The sequence below is a fragment of the Choloepus didactylus genome, chromosome 5 (genome assembly GCF_015220235.1).
Source record: "Choloepus didactylus isolate mChoDid1 chromosome 5, mChoDid1.pri, whole genome shotgun sequence".
Taxonomy (NCBI): domain Eukaryota; kingdom Metazoa; phylum Chordata; class Mammalia; order Pilosa; family Megalonychidae; genus Choloepus; species Choloepus didactylus.
The window spans coordinates 90088533-90110398 of NC_051311.1; the positions used below are offsets into that span (position 1 = coordinate 90088533).

The 21866-nt window shown below is 37.2% G+C and overlaps 1 protein-coding gene and 1 long non-coding RNA gene across 11 annotated transcripts in view; one reads left to right on the forward strand and one right to left on the reverse strand.

The window, feature by feature from the left end:
* The window catches only part of SRPK2 (SRSF protein kinase 2), a 321319-nt gene that overhangs the window by 257155 nt on the left and 42298 nt on the right, over window positions 1–21866 (forward strand). For all 10 annotated transcript variants that reach the window (XM_037836451.1, XM_037836455.1, XM_037836453.1 and 7 more), the window contains 4 exons: window positions 6805–6913; window positions 7629–7716; window positions 9857–9944; window positions 14143–14249. In XM_037836451.1, the coding sequence (XP_037692379.1) occupies window positions 6805–6913; window positions 7629–7716; window positions 9857–9944; window positions 14143–14249 (392 nt within the window). The remainder of the gene's footprint in view (window positions 1–6804; window positions 6914–7628; window positions 7717–9856; window positions 9945–14142; window positions 14250–21866) is intronic.
* The window catches only part of LOC119534281, a 50452-nt gene continuing 41607 nt past the window's right edge, over window positions 13022–21866 (reverse strand). The window contains exon 3 of the long non-coding RNA XR_005217001.1: window positions 13022–13135. This is a non-coding gene — a long non-coding RNA (uncharacterized LOC119534281). The remainder of the gene's footprint in view (window positions 13136–21866) is intronic.

Here is a 21866-nt window from a genome sequence, read left to right on the forward strand (position 1 = left end):
TTGGGTAAACATCCTGTGTGTGATTCAAAAGAATAGTAGTTGGTTGATATTGGTGTTTCAGTCATTTATATTCTTGAAGCAAATGCCTGGGAAAACCAAGAAGGACCCACAGAAACTGAGAGAGCCATTTTGAAACCAGAACCAGAAGAGAAGGACCAGCAGATGTCCCATGTGCCTTCCCACATGGCTGCTTCCTGGATGCCAGGAACTTTTCCTCAGAGAAGTTGCTGATTTCTTGTCACCAGTTTACATGTTGTGAGTGGCCCATATGGCAAGGAACTGTGGCTGTTCTCCAGCTAACAGTCAATGATGAACTTAGGTCCCCAGTTTAACAACCCAGAGGAAACTGAGTCCTGTCACAGCACGTGAGTGAGCTTGGAAGAGGATCTGCCACAGGTGAAAAGTGGCGTGACTGCAGCCTCAGGTGACACCTTGGTCATAGCCTGTGAGAGACCCAGAGGTGGAGGATCCAGCTTAGCCGTGCCCTGAATCTCTACTCACAGAAATGGTAAGATAATAAATGTGTGCTATTTTAAGCAGCTAAATTTGGGGACAATTTGTTGAGCAACAATAGATAACTAATATATTCCATAGGAAAAAACAAACAAACCAACCCCCTAAGGGTGGAGGCTGACTGGCATCTAGTAGCTCTAACAGCAATGAATTGGAGTAATTTCTTAAAATTTTAATCTTCATGATGACAGTGGTAAACCTCATAAGGACTCGACTCTACCTGCTGTTTCATGAAGTTATTGTGTGTAAGAGTATGAGGACTTATGAAAGCAGCATACACACGTGTTCATACTCCTGGATTTTAACCATCACTCTGAAGTCTACTTTTTAAAAGCTGTGTTACCTTTTATAATGTAGCTTCAACTCTTAATTGAAAAATTCAGGTAAAGATACAATGCAGTCAAGATTTATTGAGTTCTTACTATATGCCAAGTTCTTAATAAAACTATTTTTAAATAATTCTCAAAACATGCATGGTAGCCTAAGTTACCCACATTTTACCTTATGAGGACTTAGAGATTCAGAAAAGTCACATGAATTGTCTAGAGACATGCAACTGGGGGCTGTAGAAGCTGTATTCAGTCCTGGGTTTCTGTGATGCCTAAGACCACACCATGCTTCTAAGGGAAAACCAAAATAAACTTAAACTTCCAGGTTCAAGCATAACAGATACCAGTACTTTAAGTGTTGAAGAAAGGACTGTTAGATCCTCAGAGTTTTGCTGGAGCAAGAACCCAAAACCTATCCTTACTCCCAACTGGCCTCCAGTGAACTCACTGAGCAGTTCCAGCTCAAGCTCCATGGAAGCACCAATGATAATAGCATCTAGGTCCTGAGATCACCTCCATGGAATTACCTTTGACTGTGTGTGATGGACAAAGCCCACCATGTGGGTGACCCGCACGACTCTTACCCCCGCCTGTTCACCTCCTGTATGATACCCTCCCCTTCAGTGTGGATGGGACCTGTGTCTTGCTTCTCTAACCAACAGAATATCACAAAAGTGAAGAGATTTTGAAGATAGAATTAAGGTGCCAAATCAATAGATTTTGAGTTAATCCAAAGGGAGATGATCTTCGATGAGCCTCACTTGATTGGCTGAAAGTATTTTAAAGAAGATCTGGTCCCTCTTTGACGTCAGAGACTCTAAGGAGGAGAGACACCCCTTGTGGGCATGCTGAGGTGAGCAGCCATGTTGCAGAAGCCACATGCAAGGAACTGTGGGCAGCCTCCAGCTGACAGCCTGCAAAATGTTGAAGCCCTCAGCCCTACAGCCACAAGAATGTGAATACTGCCGACAAGCTGAATGGACTTGAAATGGATTCTCCCCCAGCCAAGCCTCCAGATGGAGATGCAGCCCAGCTGTCACCTTGATGGCAGCTTTCTGAGACCCTGATCAGAGCATCCAGCTAAGTCATGTCTGGATTCCTGACCCAAAGAAACTGAGATTTTAAGTGTTGTTTTAAGCCACTGACTTTGCAGTGATTTGCCACACAGCAATAGAAAACTAATACACTGTACCATGTTCATTTTCCCCTTCTCTAAGAAAGCAATTGTCTACTGCTAGGACACAGTTCTTGCTTCCCAGAGCCAGCTGTGTGAAAAAGAGCCCAGGAGCTCTCTGGACTCGTTTGCAGAGACTTTCTTCAGCAGCCAGCTTAGAAACTGCTAGAGCACCTGATACCTTAGTGGGGACTAAGAATGGAGCCTGATGTGCCTTCACCCTCAATCCCTGCCTGCCACCCATGACCACAGAAATGTAAAAGGGCAGTGGGAGACGAGTGTATGGGTATTGGTGACCAGCATGAAAAGAGCACACATTATTTTACACGTGTATATGTCTGGAAAAAATTTGTTCCCGGCAAGCATGCCACCAATAAAATAGAAAAGGAAAAGCGTGATGTTTGGTATCTGTACATTTAGGTGTTTCAAGACTGTGCTCTGCCACTTACTATATAATTAAGGCCTTGCGGTGTGAGGTTTCTGTCTTATATTCCTCACCTGTAAAATGTGTAATAGCTAAAGCATTTGCCACAAAATATTTATTGTGACTTGCCACTGTATATTTTTTTTAATCATCATTTTATTGAGATATATTCACATACCATGCAGTCATACAAAACAAATCGTACTTTCGATTGTTTACAGTACCATTACATAGTTGTACATTCATCACCTAAATCAATCCCTGACACCTTCATTAGCACACACACAAAAATAACAAGAATAATAATTAGAGTGAAAAAGAGCAATTGAAGTAAAAAAGAACACTGGGTACCTTTGTCTGTCTGTTTGTTTGTTTCCTTCCCCTATTTTTCTACTCATCCATCCATAAACTAGACAAAGTGGAGTGTGGTCCTTATGGCTTTCCCAATCCCATTGTCACCCCTCATAAGCTACATTTTTATACAACTGTCTTCGAGATTCATGGGTTCTGGGTTGTAGTTTGATAGTTTCAGGTATCCACCACCAGCTACCCCAATTCTTTAGAACCTAAAAAGGGTTTTCTAAAGTGTGCGTAAGAGTGCCCTCCAGAGTGACCTCTCGGCTCGTTTTGGAATCTCTCTGCCACTGAAGCTTATTTCATTTCCTTTCACATCCCCCTTTTGGTCAAGAAGATGTTCTCCGTCCCACGATGCCGGGTCTACATTCCTCCCCGGGAGTCATATTCTACGTTGCCAGGGAGATTCACTCCCCTGGGTGTCTGATCCCACGTAGGGGGGAGGGCAGTGATTTCACCTTTCAAGTTGGCTTAGCCAGAGAGAGAGGGCCACATCTGAGCAACAAAGAGGCATTCAGGAGGAGACTCTTAGGAACAGATATAGGGAGGCCTAGCCTCTCCTTTGCAGCAGCCGTCTTCCCAAGGGTAAAACTTATGGTAGAGGGCTCAACCCATCAAACGCCACTGTATATTAAGCATGAATCTAAAATATTGAAATGCAAAAAATGAAATGTGGCACTTGCCCTTGATTGCTGAAAGGGGTGGTTATGTAAAAAACTAAACTGTTAAACCAGAAAAAAAATTATCTATGTTCTTTGATTTTCTGTCTTTTTATTCTATTTTTGAGAGTGAATTGAAATCTTAACTTACCCAGAATGTGTCTGGGTTATCTTAATATGAACAAATGTCTTTTTACCACCCTGTCCCTTTCTAAGACTGTGTGTGTTGTGAGGTGATTCTCAGATATTTGCTTCGGCCTTAGAAATCCTTGATTGGTTAAGGAGAGAGACATCTGAGGGCTGAGAAATTCAAGTCGGTAAAAAAAGTAAATACTACTATCTTTAGCAGACGATACAGGGACTGTGCTGAAAATCCTTCCAGACTCTTGTTTATCATGGTATCCTGAACTTTTGATTTGTTCTTTTAAATAGAACCTATTTTTCTTGGCAAGAAAGAGGGAGTCTTCTTTATCTTTGGCCAAAAATTCCCCCAGAACGGTTTAAAAAGATCGTTGTAGAATTGTCTTCTTTGAAGCAATATTAAAAGTTTAGGTCTACAGTTTAATAACTAGAACTTTAGTTACAGTTTTCTTGGGTATATTGGAGGGAGAGAAGTAGAAGAAACAAAAACAATGAACTTAATGGTTACTTCTTGTTGTCTTTGTATTCCAATCTGAGATTTGTTTTTTAAAAAGAAAAGCTTTTAGGTAATAAATGTGGGATATTTATATTAAACAGTACAAATACTAAAGTTACAGTGCACTTTCTCCACCCTCCCTCTGCCTGTTGATGAAGCAGGGAAAGAAGCTGAGGAGCGGCTGGGCCCTTGTCTATTCCTTGACTGTGCTCAGGATTCCTTGCGGGCTTGACAGTGTGGCAGACTGAGGGGTGTCCACCGCTAACAGCTGCTAGGATGCACATAGTTAGGGAGCCAGGGAATTGGAGACATTTCTGGTAGACTGACAGGAGTGTCTATTTTCTTTAATTCCCTGGGTGCTGAATTTGCGGGTCTGGCCTGTGGGTGGGACTCACTCCTGGTGGCGTGAGTGCTGGTTAGAGGAGATGCCCTATGAGTAAACTACCTTTCTGTGAGAAGGGGAAGAAAAATGTCAGAAGAGATTGTTGTTTTTTGAAGAAATCTGGGAATTAGGTATGAGAATATAGAGAATGGTGTGCGTCACATTTCCAAAAAGAAAAAAAAAGTTAGGATGCCGGGTGTTTGATTTTTGCTTTCAATTATTTTTATATTCAGCACCTATTGTTTTTAAAAAATATTTTTATGTCCCTCTAATTTGGTTGATGTTTGGAGGCCATATTCTTAGCTAGCCTGTGAATCCAGAGATAACTGGTCTCAGCTGTTAATTTTTTTGTTCAGCTTTCAGATACATTGAGAAAAGGAGCTACTGTACTCATATACTGTGAATACATTGCTTGTATTTTTGCTCACGTGTACCCATGCCTGGCTGTTTGAGAATTTGAATCTAAAACATAATATACCAGCAATATCTGTCTTCTTCATTTGCATTATTAAATTTTTTTTTACAAATCCAGATACTTTCATGTTAGCAATAATGTATAAAGTGGTAAACAGCTTTTAATTAAGCCATGCAAGGTTCCCTGTGTACTGAACACTGGAATTTGTAAACTGAGAGTGCATTAATATAGAAGGGCTAAGATGGGCATAATAATTGCCTTTTTTTGTAAGACTAGGAAACAGCCATCCAGTTATTAAAAATGGAGCACATTTCTTCAATAGTGGCTTTGCAGCCAGACCTAGTTTCCAGGGGCAAACCTACTATTTAATCTCTCTGAGCCTTTGCCCTTCATCAACAGTGTAGAAATAACACCATCTACTTTTCAGAGTGGTTGTAAGAATTAGTGACATAGCATGTCAGTGTTGCCTAAATACTTGGTGTAATAAAATGTGACTAGTTCCTAGTACAGATAGTTTGATGATGAAATATGTCTGGAACATGCAGTGTGCTCTTGCTTTAACTTCGCGTTTTCAGAACAGGAAGAACTCCTCCTTTCCCTCTCCTTCCCTCATTCCTCCAGAACACCTGTGATAATATTATAGCTTACCTTGCTTCATGGAATAGGGTTTGAAAATAAAGTGCCTAGCACGGTGTTCTCGTGCATGCTTGAAAAATGTTTGTTTTCTTCCTTTTCATTGTTAATTTTAATAGTTTAAAAACTATACTGTAAATTCAGAGTCCATTTCTTTGATTAATTTTACTTTAACCTTGTAAGTAAGTATGAATAATATTTATAGTATTTCTTAAAGTGTTACTCTTAACCCTCTGGATGTTGTTTAGATACTTTCTGCACCTGCTTTGAGCCTCCTCCCACACTAGGAACGATTGTTTTTTTCTTGAGTGATTCTAAGACTTTTGCACATTTAAAAAATGAGAGAGAACATTTTTGCAATAAAAAGCAGTACATGTGAAATTAAAAGAATAAAAAGTCTGTTCACAAAGTAAAAAAGTAGAAAAGCATTATGTTTTGGAAAAAAATGAAACTATAGATAAACTGAATAAAAAGATAAAAATAGATAAAAAGTATAAGAGGCTAATTTTTTATCTAGAGATGTCTGTTGTTAATATCTTATCCTTCTGGAGTTTTTCTTGGTGTTTCACAAAAATGGGATCATATTGTACATGCTGATTTGTAGCCTGCTTATTTTACTTAAGAATGTGAGTGAACATCTTTTAATGCCAGATACCATCTGGACACCCTTTTACCCCTCCCTGTCTACACCTTACCATGGTACTCTCTCTACCCCCTCAACTGGTTTCCTCATTTCCAAGCAGTATTTCCAGGCAGGACCTTGGGCTTGGGGGAAGTGGGGTGAGAAGGCATAAGCTCTTTTGGAGGGTAAATTAAGACATGCATTATACAAATCCTTTTCAGTTATGCATAAACTGTTAATGTATGCAGAATTATGCAGAGTAAAAATCTCTTCTTTTGGTTGGTTGTCCTGTACAGATCCAAAAAGATCTTAGTTTGACTTCTAACTGAGAGGAAAGGAAAGGTTGTTTGGAGATAACAAGAGCTTAGTGCACTCCTAGATAAACACCTAGACTTAAATAAAAAACGTAAAATCATTATTATGGAGTGCTGGATGTTTTGTTGCCATTTTAAATTAAAATGAACAAAATATCTAATAAGAAGGCATAGAATACTTTTCTCCTAATGAAAGCTATTCCTGGAAAATATGTTATAATATGTTTTAATATGGTTGTATTATTTAGAGTGTATTTAGGCCTGACATCAGAAATCGATGAAGAGAGATAGGAAATGCTATTACTATTTTTTCTGAAAATTCAAATCTTTTTTTTTCCTTAATGAAAGGTGGCTATCATCCAGTGAAAATTGGAGACCTCTTCAATGGCCGGTATCATGTTATTAGGAAACTAGGATGGGGACACTTCTCTACTGTCTGGCTGTGCTGGGATATGCAGTAAGTGTTCTTTGTCATTTGTGCAATTGTGGTTACTGGTCTATTTCAACATCTTAATTTGCTAAGAAAGCATGGCTGAGCAACACACCTACTTCTGTTATTATATGTCAAATGCTTAGCACAGGCCTGCCCCACTTAACCAGACTATTGTTTTTAGTTCTCAGTTTGAAATTCATTTGCCTGGTATCTTAAATGTTAACTTCTTTCTAACTTTGATTTTAAAGCTTATTCATTGGAGTTATTTTACAGTGCAGTCGTATTGTTTTTCTTGTAACTCATCTGTATCAGAAAAACATTCAAATAGGAAATAATAATGCAAAGTCTTTTCAAAGCAGAGGTTTCTGGCTTTTTTTTTTCTTCTTTAAACCGTGTCTCAGAGCAAGAAACTGCATTGCCACCCAGTACACATGTACGTGTGTATTATGTATTTGTGTATGAACTGAAACAAAAAGTGTTAGAAGATAATACTTACCCTTCTATGTGACTAACTCTGGTATTTTTCCAGTGTACTTAATTTTTATTAGGAAAAAAATAAAGGAGCAAAGCAAAACAATAGCTCAACTTGACCTATGGACCGCTTGTTAGTTGTGGCCCCACAGTTTGAATAGTACTATTTCAATGAAAGCTTATTAAAAGTTCCTATCTATTGGATAGATCTCATTATAATGATCACTTCTTCGATGATGATATTTAAAGTAATGTATTTTTTTTAAAGGGGGAAAAGATTTGTTGCAATGAAAGTTGTAAAAAGTGCCCAGCATTATACAGAGACAGCTTTGGATGAAATAAAATTGCTCAAATGTGTAAGTACTGAAAAATATATATGACAGAGAAGTTAATGACTTAAAATCTTACTGGGAGATTTTCCTGGGTAGTATTAATTCAACTTGATTTATTTTTCATAAGTTCAAATGCTGAGTCTTTTATTTTAAAGATTTTTTATGTTTATGATCCTGGACTGAATCTAATAATGGAGAAAGTGCCCAAAAGGACATTATTGGGACATTTGAAAAAATTGGAATATGGACTGTATGCATTAAATCAATGTTAAATTTCTTGAACTTGGTAACTGTACTTAAGGTGGTTACATAAGTGAATATCCTTGCTCATAGGAAATATACATGGGTAAAGGATATATAATATATATATATCTGTTATGATATCACTTTATAAATTTATTATAAAGACTCAAATAAATGTAAAGACAACCTGTGTTCATGAATTGGAGGGGTTAATATTAAGATATCTATTCTGCCCAAAGAAATCTGTAGATTCAGTGCAGTCTCTATCAAAATTCCAACAATCATTTTTACAAAAGTAGAAAATCCTTGTCTCACAATCATATGGAATGGCAAGGGGCCCAAATAGCCAAAACATTCTTGAAAAAGAACAGCAAAGTTGGGGGACTCACACTTCCCCATTTTAAAACTTTGTATAAAACTACATTAATGAAAACAGTACGGTAGACTTACTCTATTAGTCTGTATGTCTATGTCAGACTTGAAAGTCCAGAAATAAAACCCATAGTATATGGCCAGTTGATTTTTGACAAGGGTGCCAACACCATTCAGTGGGGAAAGAAGAGTCTCTTCAACAAATGGTTCTGCAACAACTGGTTTTCCACATGCAAAAAAACAAAGTTAGACTTCTACCTCATACCATATATAAAAATTAACTCAAAATGGATAAATGACCTAAATATAAATGCTAAAACCATATATCTCTTAGAAGAAAATTTACGGGTACATTTTCATGACCTTGGATTTGACATTGGATGCTTAGGTATGACACCAAAAGCACAAACATCAAAAGAGAAAAAAAAGATAAATTGGACCTCTTCAAATTAAAAACTTTTGTGTATCAAAGGACTTTATCAAGAGTGTGAAAAGACAATCTACAAAATGGGACAAAATAATTTAAACCATTTACCTGGTAAGAGTTGAATATTCAGAATTTATAAAGAACTTCTATAGCTCAACAACAAAAAAGACAACCATTTAAAAACTGAGCAAAGGACTTTATTAGACATTTCTCCCAAAAAGATGTACAAATGGCCAATAAACTCATAAAAAGTTGTTCAGCATCTTTAATCATTATGGAAATAACACAAATCAAAACCACAATGAAATACCACTTCACACCCACTTGGAAGACTACTATGAAAAAAATATGGAAAATAAGAAATGTGGGTGAGGATGTAGAGAAATTGGATCCCTTGTACATTGCTGGTAGAGATGTAAAATGGTGCAGCATCTGTGAAAAAATGGTTTGGTGGTTCCTTAGAAAGTTAAATATGGAATTACTATATGGCCCAGTAGCTCCACTCCTAGGTTTATACCCATAGAATTGAAAAGATGGAATCAAACAGAAATGCTTGTACACAGTAGTCAAAAAGTGGAAACAGCCCAGGTGTCCATCAGTTGATGAATGGATTAACAAAATGTGGGATATACCTTCAGTGGAGTATTAGCCACTGAAAGGCATGAAGTACATGCTATAACACGAATGAACCTTCAAAACATGCTAAATGAAATAAACTAGATGAAAAAGACAACAAATACTGTGTGCTTACCCTTACATGAGGTATCTAGAATAAGCAAATTCATAGAGACAGAAAATAGATTAGAGGTTATTATCAGGGACTGAGAGGAAGGGTGTGGGGAGATATTGCTTAATGTGTCCAGAGTTTCTGTTTGCAATGATGAAAAAGTCTTAGAAATGGTTAGTTGTGATAGTCCCATGGCATCATGAATGCAATTAATGCTGCTGAATTGAATAGTTAAAATGGCAAATTGTATGTTATATATATTTACCACAAAAAAATTTTAAAAAGTAAAACCAGAAGGCACCATCAATTTTATTATAAATAATTTTGCTTTATATAATGGGAATGATTTTCAGTTTCAAACTTTTCTGTTTTTGCATTCATCTTTCTTTGTACAGGTTCGAGAAAGTGATCCCAGTGACCCAAATAAAGACATGGTGGTACAGCTAATTGATGATTTCAAGATTTCAGGCATGAATGGAATACGTATCCTTTCTGAGAAATCTGTTACTACCTGATGGATAAATTATAAAATATTTTTTCTTTATAATTCAAAAACTGGAAATATGTCTAGCCTTGTAGACACTTCTGGAATGGTCTGTAAGGGCCTTGTGGAGTTTTGGGTGTAGTAGCATCAACAATTTTTTATTTCAGCATGGAAGTTAATCTTTGTAAGTAGAAGCGTAGGTCAGGACTTCTTTTTGCTTTAAACATTTTAAAATCAGTGTACAAGAGTGATGTATGCCCAAATAGCTACAAAACACCACGTGAGGTTGAAGCTTTTGTTGAGGCAGCAAAAGGAAAAATGCTCTGCTAATGTCTATGTAGCAGAATTGCATTTGAGTACTATTAGTACTGTGCAGTACTAGTTCTGTTTCCAAATGATACGCCATCATATAATTGCTCCTGCAGAGGATCACCATTCTGCCAGGTGAATATGGAAATATTTTGGTTTCATTTCTTTTACTCCCAGTTTCTCTACTTTGAAACAAAAGCCTGATTAAAGTAAAATGAAACATTTTCTGTACTAGTTTGTAAATACAACATAAACCAGTGCTTTTGGAAGAGACCTCCCTTATTTTTCTTTTAAAATTCTGATATTATGAACATTTTCAAACATACATTAGAGAATAGTGCAGTGACTTTATAAACCCATCACCCAAATTCAATCAGTTGCTTTATCTAACCTTTCTCTCTTGCTGAATTATTTTTAATGCAATTTTATTGAGATACATTCATGTAATATACCATCCTTCAAAGTTGAGTTATTCTTAAATCAAATTCTAGACATCATGTCCTGTCATCTCTACAAATGTCAGTTTGCATCTTTTAAAATACATGGACTTTTTTTACATGACCATAAAGCCATTAATTCACCATATAACATTAATAATAATTCCTTGGTACCTTGATTATGGAAAAATAACTTTTTAAAGACTCATTTGAATCACGTTTCAACAAAGTTGTTTTCTCCTAAATATCTCTTCATCTAGAGCATTTTCCCCTCTATCCTGTAAGTTTGTATCAGCTAACTTTAGTTGTTTAGTTGAAGATTTAGTTACTTGTTTTATATTTTTCTCTTTTTCATTAAGATGTGAAGCAGAGTGTTTGCTTTCTCAAAAAGAAATTGTCCTGATGGGAATTAATGATTTTTGAAAGTGAAATAATTTCTTGGTTAGTTGTAAAAATTAGGTATTCCTCCTGCTTTTTAAAGGGAGGCCTTAGTCCTAATTACAGGTCCTGTCAGGAAAGAATTGTGTCTTATAAAGAGGAAAAGCAAGAGCATCTCATGATTTTCCCTTCTTTTGGGAGAAGTTTGATTTTGATTGGGCAGCTGTTAATTTGTTTGGGTACCTGTTAGTTTTTAGGCTCTCAGGAAGAAGTGATTGGTAGTTTTGGAAAGGAGCTTCTGTTTTTTTCTTATTCTCCTTCTGCCTGGGGAATTGTTATGGGTAGCCCCAGAGGGAATAACAGAGAGCAGAATAGTTAAGACCTGTAACTCAGAGCTGACACACTGCACAGGTAGGGAGAAGAGATCAGTGTCTTTATTTTTTTTTCCAGCAAAATTAAATTTCATGCAGTCTTTGGGTGACTCTCTTTTTTCTTTTTACATTTTTTTAAATTGTGAACTTTATATACATAACAGTGATAACTTTCAAAGTACAGTTTCACAAGTAGTTAGAGAGCAAATTTCAAAGAATGTCACGGGTCACAGTTCCACAACGTCAGTCATTTGCATTATTGTAAAATATAACATACATACAGAAAGGTGTTAATTTTTGATATACAGCTCAACAAGCAGTTATATAAGTAATTTCAAAAATTGTTTTGGATTACAGTTCCACAGTCTCAGTTCCTTCCCTATTATGCAATACAAGGTATATACAGAAAGGTGAAGACCTTCAAGACACAATTCAATGAGCAGCTATAGAGCATATCCCAGAGGATGCTGTAGGCTACAGTTCCACCAGTTGGAATGGCTGGAAGGAGGTAAATGACAAGGTGGAACTGAGATTAGTGTCTTTAGTTTACAGAATGCTCTCCTATATTTTCGTATTGGATCCTCTGAGAGGACCCATTATGTGCTTGGGGTAGGCAATGCCTTCATTTTCCAAGGTTCAAGAATATTGGACTGCTCAGTTGGAACCATGCAAATCACGAGTGCCAAGGGTATGTCATGAGCCAAGGTCTTCTGGCTTCTTCCTGATCTGTTGCTGTTTCCTTCATATCCTGTTGGGACAGAGTGGGCATTTTGAAATTTGACCTTCTCAAACTCCAGCAGCCTGAGTACAGGATCTTCTCCCAGTTTCAACTCCAGAAAGATATCTAGTTTTGCAACTACTAAGTCATGATCCCTTAAGGAAGCACTCCGCTCATAACCTTCCCTAGGCTTTTTGGGGGTTGGGTGGGTTATATTTCTTCTAGAAATTGGGCTCAGGGATACTAGAAAGCACCAGTTGCTTGATGTCACCTAACCCTTTGCCTCAAGATCATTTCTATTAACCACTGAGTGTTTTTCTGTCTTGACAGATGAATAGGGAGATAGTCAGCCTTTCTCTACCCTGGCTTCTTACAAGTGAGTCAGTTTGTTTGGATAGAAGGTAGCCCCTTCTCTTGCCACAGCTCTGCAGGTGCAGTTCCTGGGACAACTGACAGGGAGAAGGTTAATTTGTAGATAGTTTTCTGTTTGTTTGTTTTGATGTGGATTCTAGTGCTGTTTTTTTTGCTGTTAAGTAAAATGCTCAGAAAGTATCATAGTCCAGACTTGTCAGTGGTTTCAGAAGACACGTCATATTTTAGAAACCTTGGGCTTTGACAATATGTCTTTTATTAACCCTTGTCCTTAAGCTGTTTGCCATTTTTCTAATAAGCCTGTGAAATAGAAACTTCTGGCTTTAGAATATCTATGCACACTTCTGTAGTGCATAAGTGCTTCTACAATATTTTTATTTTTATTAAGAATAATTAAACAGTTATTTCGATGATGTGGAAAATCCAGATATTGTAAAAGAAAATATTAAATGTACTAACCTTCTTTCATTCTGAAGCCCCAGTATAAGTCCCTGGGGATGAAGGAAGTATTTCCAAAATGTTCTAGATCCATTTTATATCTTCGTGAATTCATGACATGAATGTATTTGTATGATGAACTTTGGTGGGCCATAGTGCTAGAGGGTCTGTGGATGACAAGAATTCCTATTTTAAAAAAAATTCATGTTCCTGAGATTTCATTATTACAAATTGGTCGTAATGCCATGTCTTAAATTGTAATCATACATTCCTAAAACCTGTCTGTAATTTAAAAATTGATCTAGTTATACAATGAAAGATTAATGTCTTGACTACAAAGATTAAATAAGTCTTCACTGTTGTTGGCAAATTTTTATTTTATAATGTGGTTGTTACAACCTGTCAAATAGAAATTTAAGCAGGCAGTTCAGACACTTAGACACTGGTGGTTGTGAGCATTCAGTGGATTGAAATATGCAAAATACTTACAGCTGTGCCTGGCACAAAGAAAGTATCAAATAAATATTTGCTGTTATCAGTAGTAGTATCTCTTTACACCTTCACAGTAATCTAATAAGATACAATTACTATTTCTATTTTATTGATGATGGAACTGTAGTTTAAGAAGGTTAAGTTAACTTGGCCGAAGTCCTTTAACTAAAGTGGTATGTATGTGACTCTAAAACCCAGGCTTTTAACCACGTTGTACTTTGCTTCATGAAGACCAAGAATTAATCAGTTCCTATGAGGTTTCCATCTTGCTCATTGTCCTTAAGGCTGATTATGAAGGAGGAGGGTTGAGAAGTGGGTGAGAGTGTGAATGTGGGATTGGGTCCTGGCTAGGCCACTTTTGTACTGTGTAATTTTGGTGAGTTCTTTAAATTCTCTGAGCCTTACTCTACTTGTTTCCACAGTGGGGATATTTATATTATTTTCCAAGTTGTTAGAACTACACATTAAATAATATATGATATATGAGAAGAACTTAGTAAATATTAGTTCTTTTTGTTTAGGTGAAACACAGCATATGGCCGTTTTTAGTATTGTCGCTATTATTCATACTGCATTTTATAAAGAAATACAATGTTTTGCAAGTGGAGACAATGATGTTGCTTTCCGTAACTGCATCACTCCAATAAATGTATCCAAAAAATGAAACTTAACAATGTCCCAGATGTCTGCATGGTCTTTGAAGTGCTTGGTCACCATCTCCTGAAGTGGATCATTAAGTCCAACTACCAGGGCCTCCCAGTGCGTTGTGTGAAGAGTATCATTCGTCAGGTGAGGCTTGTGATGGCAAGTCCTCCCACCCCCAGACCTAACTGGCTGTCCTTTCAGCATGGATTTCTGTTTTGCTTTAAATTGTTATATTGTGTAACATTTTTACCTCTCATTAAATCAATCTCATATTGATTCCATGATTTGCTCTTCTGTGTTATAAAGGGAGCAAATATATAAATACCAGACATATTTTGGCGTATTGTTCTTCTTAAAGGTAAGTAATGTGGTACAATCAGAAATTGTTTTGGTAAATATCAGCACTGCAAAAATCCCACTTATTTCCTCAGAAAATAATTCAGAAGAAATGGGCAATATATTATGTGTTTATTTACTATTTCTAAGTATCCTTGGACAGAGAGTAAAGCAAAGATGATTTAAGAGATGTTTAAGTTATATAGGAAGGTTTGCATTAGATTTGTACTTTGTTTAATTGCCTTGCCGAAAGAAAACCTTTGGCTAGGGCCTGGCTCAGTGATGATGCTCCAGCAAATATTTGCAGAATCAGAATATACATACACAGAAGATCTCTTTCTAATTAGAAATGTTTACTAGATGTAGTTTTCGGCATGGAATGCATCAATCTGTATTCCACTCATTGCCCATACCATCTAAATTAGGAAAGTTGCAAATATGATCTATTCTGGATTACTTACTCTAATAAAATAGATAATTCTGCAGAGTAGGTAATATATGAAGAAGGTTACTTGGTTTGCTTAAGAAGAGGGCTAGGTAGTTTGAAGTCTTATCCTTCCCTTGGTCTTAGAGCTTGAGCTACACCCACCCAGCAGTTACAGACTTGAAATATACGCCTTGCTCCAGAATTCTTAAAACAGGATTGATTCACAGTTAAGGAATTGTGTCTTTCAAGAGATGGGTGCCTTCCTAACAAGTATAGATTGTATATGTTTATATGCATGAACAGGAGTGGGTTTTTTAACCCATTTTATAAAAATTTTGAATTTTAAATTTGCATGGTAAAAGCATCCTAGATTTTGCTTTTGAAATTGCATGTAGATAACTGTTTAGCTAGCCTTTTATCTTTGTCATTTTGTGCTGCAAATTGGGAACGTGTCTTCTGATACTGTAGATGTTACTTGAGATGAGGGGCTGGGGAAAGAAGGGCCCCCTGTACTGGCTTACACATTAACATTCTGTTCATCTCATACATAGTGTTATATTAGGTGTAAATGCATTCTAACAGAGATATATTTGTGACTAGTTAAAGGGGCTTTTGTTTAATAGTGTATCTGTTCCCTTTTAGATTTAGATGGAAGCATTTTCATTCATTATTATAACACAGACTAAGATCTCAAATGAAAGAAAAAAAACAGTAATAGTTTTCCTTTAATGTAGAAGATGTGTGGTGAAGGGAAAACTTAATATGTTGAGCTTTTCTATCCCCAAATGACCCTTGAATCTTTGTAACTATTGATGGCAATTTAAACTCTCAAAATATCATCTTGTTAAAACTTGGAAGGAATCTCCTAATTATCTCTGATAAATCCTGAAAATATTAAAGGATTTACATATTTTTACAAAAAGTAGATAAATTCAGAAATGCCAACTTGCAAGTGTCTCACACAGCTTCCGTCACTCTCTGGAGCACTTCAGAGACGCCCCCTGTTGCTATAGAAATTGACCACATCACCCAAATTCAAGCTTGACAGTTTTAGAAGGTGAATTAGCAGATGAACCATCAATATTTATTTCACATTCTCGAATGGGAAAACAAAATCGAGCCTTTCTTAGCAAGTGAAACTTTAATACATACTTGTTGAATGTATAGGTATTTAATAAACATTATCCTAACTAATTCACGTACCCTGTACTTTGGAGACTGAGAAAGAGCTCTTGTAGGATTTTACTGGCTCAGAAAAATTGCCAAGTTAAATTTTGATTGTGTTATGTGGTCTGTATTTAGTTTTTATATGCAATGTTAATAGAAGTATCATGGAATCTTGTCTTTTTCCCCCCGAAATTTACTTCAAATTTTCAATGTGGTACATTGTTTAAGAAGTTATATAGCTCAATTAATCATCTGTACATCTGAATTTCCCTTCATTCCCTTTGATTCTGCTTACACTGAACGTTCCTCTGTCATGCTGGGCAAGAGGTCCTTTATCAATGGACTTACACAGTTACATCGTTTCCCAGAATAAGACAGGGTAGGCCAACTTTATCATTGTTTCCCTGTTCTAGTTTGCTAATGCTGCCGGAATGCAAAACACCAGAAATGGATTGGCTTTTATAAAAGGGGGTTTATTTGGTTACATAGTTACAGTCTTAAGGCCATAAAGTGTCCAAGGTAATGCATCAACAATTGGGTACCTTCACTAGAGGATGGCCAATGGTGTCCAGAAAACCTCTGTTAGCTGGGAAGGCACGTGGCCAGCGTCTGCTCCAAGTTCTGGTTTCAAAATGGCTTTCTCCCAGGACATTCCTCTCTAGGCTTTAGCTCCTCAAATATGTCACTGTTAGTAGCTCTTGGGGCGTTTGTCCTCTCTTAGCTTCTCCGGAACAAAAGTCTGCTTTCAAAGGCCATCTCCAAAATGTCTCTGTAAGCTGAAGCTCCTCTCTCAGTTCCAGTGTGTTCTTCAAAGTGTCCCTCTTGGCTGTAGCAAGCTGGCTCCTTCTGTCTGAGCTTAAATACTGCTCCAGCAATCAAGGCCCATGCTGAATGGGTGGGGCCATGTCTCCATGGAAATTATCTCATCAGAGCTACTACAGTTGGGTGCGTCACATCTCCATGGAAATACTCAAAGGATTCCAATCTAATCAGCACCGAAACATCTGCCCCACAAGACTGCTTCAAAGATTATGGCTTTTTCTGGGGGACACAATACATTCAAACTGGCACATTCCCTATAAGGCCTCCTTTGCCTTAGAAGTCGTCTTTGTTGCTTTATCAACTTGCCATTCTTCACCAGTCACCCAGCCATTCATCTCGGTGTCTTGTACTTTTGATGTTCTTTCCATTTCCAGCTCTATCATCCTTAGTTCAGACATTCATCACCTCCAGCAGTTCCTTTTCACTGGCTTCTCTCTACTTACCTTGCCTCTAGCCCATCCTATTCCACTCTTTATTCCAGTTTGTTCTCCTTTCCCTTAATTGTTACTTTCATAGTAAAACCGTACTTTATTAATCCATATTCTCTATTTGTAGAAACCTTTAGTGGCTCCACATTGCCTGTTGGCTAAACCTTAAAGTTCTTGGCCTTAATGAAGCAAAATACAGATTGGTCAAGAACTTGGCTTTTGGAGTCAGATATATCCCACTTCAGTTAAAGGACATTGGCCAACTTACTTAACCTCCTTAAGCTATAGTTTCATTATAAGTAAAATGGAAATAATAACAGTACCTTCCTCATTAGAGTATTGTGAAGATGTAAAGAGATAATAGTAAATATTTATTCAGAACTTACATGTGCCAGGCACAGTTATAAATACTTTGCAGATTTTAATTCATTGAATCCTCACAGTAACCTGATAAAATCTGTATTGTTACTCCCTTGATTTTATGGAAGAGGAAACTGAGGTACAGAGAGATTGATTTACTGCTAATCAGGAAGTGACTTAAAGTAGTTTTACCATTTTGCCTAGCAGCATGTAATGTTTGGAATTGTACTAGGCCTATCTCCGATAAGATTTAAACATTTAAAACACTCTTTTTCTATGAGCCTGTTTAGGGTCTTCTACTATTGATGTCAGTTCATATTTCCTCTTAAAACCTCAGGTTTAGCTCTTATCACCAGGCAGGTAAATTTTTTTCCCACTAATTAATTTCTTAAATAGGTAATATACTTAAGTATTCTAAAATGTATGCTTTTAGGGTACCTAGTTTCCCTCCTGAAGGCAACCAAGTTAACCAATTTCTTATGAATATTCAAAGATGTCCAAAACATTTATAAACATATTCATATTTTCTAGAATTTTTCTTAATAAATTTTTCATAAATTCTTCATAAATACCTACAAAATAAAGTAAGTCAGTTTTGGAGAAAATCTTGACCCTAAATACAACTTGCCATTTTGCATCTCTGCATCTTTAATCATTTCTTTTATCCTAGGCTGCTGAGAATGCCATTCTTTCTTTTCTTCCCACTTTTTTTTGGAGGGAAGTGGGGGTAGAACTTTTTTTAATATTAATTTTATTTACAAACACTCCATATCCACCAAACATACATTTCCCCCTTCCCTACCTCCCACCTACATATAACCTCTAATCTATTTTCTGTCTCTGCAGATTTGCAATTTCTAGATGTCTCTTAGTTGACATTGTACAATGTTTGTTCTTATGTGTCTTAATTATTTCACTGAGCATAATGTTTTCAAGGTTATTCCATGTTGCAGCGTGTCTCAGAATTTCATTCTTTCATATGACCAAATAATGTTCTATTGTAGGTATGTACCACATTTTGTTTATCCATTCATTTGTAAATGGGCACTTGGTTTGTTTTCACCTTTTGGTTATTGTGCATAATGCTGCTGTGAACATTGATGTGCATGTATCTATAAGATACTGTTTTTACTTTCTTTGGTTACATACCTAGAAGTGGAATTTCCAGGTCAGTGGTAATTCTGTGCTTAACTTTTTGAGTAATTTCCATGTTACTTCTACAATGGTTGTACCATTTTACTTTCCCACCAATAATTCACTAGAATTCCAATTTTTCCGCATCCTCTCTGACATTTATTTTCCATTTTTAAAATAATAGCCTTTCTTATGTGTGTGTGAAATGGTATATTATGGCGGTTTTGATGTGTATTTTCTTAAGCGCTGATGATGTTGAGCATCTTTTTGTATACTTACTGGCCGTTTGTATGTCTTCCTTGGAAAAATGTCTATTCAAGTCCTTTGCCCATTTTTAAATTGCATTATTTGCCTTGTTACATTGTAAAAGTGTAAAAGTACTTTATATATTCTGAATATTAAGCCCTTATCCAGTGAATGGTTTGTAACTATTTTCTCCCATTTTGTAAGTTTTCTTTTCACTTTCTTGATAATGTCCTTTGGTGTTCTGAAGTTTTTAATTTTGATGAAGTCAGATTTATCTATTTCTTTTGTTGCTTGTCCTTTCAGCATAATATCGAAGAATCCATTGCTGAATTTCAGGTCATGACAGTTTGCCCGTATGCTATCTTTTAGGTTGTCTAGTTTGTTAGCATATAGTTGTTCATAGTATCTTCTCATTATCTCTTTTATTTCTGCAGGGCCAGTAGTTATGTCCCCCCTCCCATTTCTGACTTTATTTATTTGCATCCTCTCTTTTTTTCTTTGTCAGCCTAGCTAAAGGTCCATAGATTTTATGATTTTCTCAAATAACCAACTTCTGGTTTTGTTGGTTGTGTTGTTTTCACGTTTTCAATTTCATTTATTTCTGCTAATTTTTGTGATTTCTTTCCTTCTCTTTGCTTTGGGGTTAGTTTGCTCTTCTTTCTCTAGTTCCTCCAGGTAAGCATTTAAGTCCTTGGTTTTTGCCCTTCTTTTTTAATATAGGCATTTAGGGCAATAAGTTTCCCTCTCAGCACTGCCTTGGCAAGGTCTCTACGTGTGGTGCAAATCTACTGGCTTCCAGTGGTGCTCTGATTTTTGCTGGCCAACAAGACCTGGGTTTGATTTAGGGCCCTGCTTTAACAGTTGGGTAATCATATTTCCCAGCCAAAACAGGACATGTAGACCAGCTCCGGTGGTCCTAAGGTAGGGTCTGGAGAGTCTTTTAAAAGCCCTTCCATTCTCTTGCATTTTCCAGTCTGTCCAGCAGAGGGCACTGTTTGGTGACCTAATTGTCCTCGGAAGCTGTTTTGCCTTTGATCACAGGCTGTGTCTGAATAGGTGGGGCCGAAACTGCAGGAATCCTGTGCCCTCATTTTGCTAGCCAAAATCTGGCACCATGTGGGGCTGTGTCCCCCACTTTACTTGTGGCAGAGGACTCATCCTGCTGTCCCAGTTTTTCAGCCTTCCCACAGGCAAGGAAATGGCCGTCTACAGCTGTTTCCTTCAGGGCTGACAGAAGGGCTTTCGGACCCAGGTCTGCAAAGACAATCTCTGTCCATGTTTTCTCAGACTCTTTGTCCCTCACTGAGCTGGACCTTCGAAATGTCCTCCCCTGTCTCCTGGATCTCCAGATAGTGGGGATCTGTCTCACTGCTGTCAGAGATTTTAGTCTGTGTCCCCGGTGGGAGGGATCCTGACTGCTGTTTTTGTGCCTTTCCGGCGCCATGTGAGACCGAGTGAGGGGGAGGGGAGAGGGCCAGCTGGTCCAGGATGGAAGATCCCTACCTGATATTTTTTCTCTTTTTTCAGTTTGGCATTTGTAGGGTCCTTCTCCAGTCTATATCTTCCTCCAGAGTTGTGAAGAATTCAGAATTTTTTTTTTTTTTTTTTTTTTGTTTTTTTTTTTTTGTTTTCATTGAATCTCTGGAGAGAGGTTTTCAGTAGCTGTTTATGTCACCATGTTGATGATGTCACACTCCTTATGTTATCTTCTAAGTGTTTTATGGTTAAAGCTCTTGTATTTAGGTCTTACATTTAGGCTGTTAGGTCCTTTCCACATTTTTAAGGTTCACCCAAAATCTCATCTGTGTGACGTGTGATAGACTTCTCATAGTGCCCTTGTTAGGGTCAATACGTCTTCCCTCCTTGGAATGCCTGCGGCCTGTATTTGGTTCTTTATTAATGATTACAAGGCTTGGCAGTATAGGTCAGAGTTTCTTAAGCTCAGCACTAATGACATTTTATATGGGATAATTCTTTGTTGTAGGAGCTGTCCTACACATTTTAGGACTATAGCGCATCCCTGGTCTCTACCTACTAGGTGCTAATACTACCCTCTTCCCCTAGTTTTGAAAATTAAAAATGTCCCCTAGGGACAAAAGTGCTTTTGAGAACCACCATATGTGCAGTGGGCATATGCTTTGACAGCAGACTTAATTTCAAATCCTAGCTTTGGCAGTTACCACTTTGTGAATCTGAGCAAGAAACTTTGCCTCTGTGAGACTATTTTCTCATTTGTAAAATAGGGATAATAATACCTAATTGGTGGGTTTATTGTGGAGATTGGTAATGAGAGACAACTTATGACACATCCAGCATAGAGACTAGCACAGACTAGCCATCGTTTCTCCTCAACTTGATTATGAGTACCTCTCAGAGTTAAGAAATCATGCGTTGTAAATTACACATCTCTTCGTCTTTTTCATTCATGTAGTAGGTAGTCAAAAAACATTTGGTTCATTCATTTCCTTAAATGAAAGAAGAAATGTATGTTCTCTGTATTCTTTCTTTACAAAATGGCTGATCTTTCTGTGATTAGAAGGGCTGGTAGATAAATGGGACCACTTGATTGTTTTCCAAAGGTAACAAATAGCATAATTACATCAGTTGTTTTTTGGGGGTTTCCTAAACACTGTGATTAATCCTTTGATCAGTTCTCATTTAGCCATGGTCACCTTGTGCTGAGTCAGATATGAACCATCTTGGCGGGCTATGTCCGGCTTTGACTTCTAAAACCAAAAAAAGGAAAAGTTTGTGGTAACATTGCTGGTCACCACAGGTGTTAGCTTCCTTTAAAGCCATGGGCTACTTATTAAAAGTGGTTCTGACTTCCTTCTATAATTG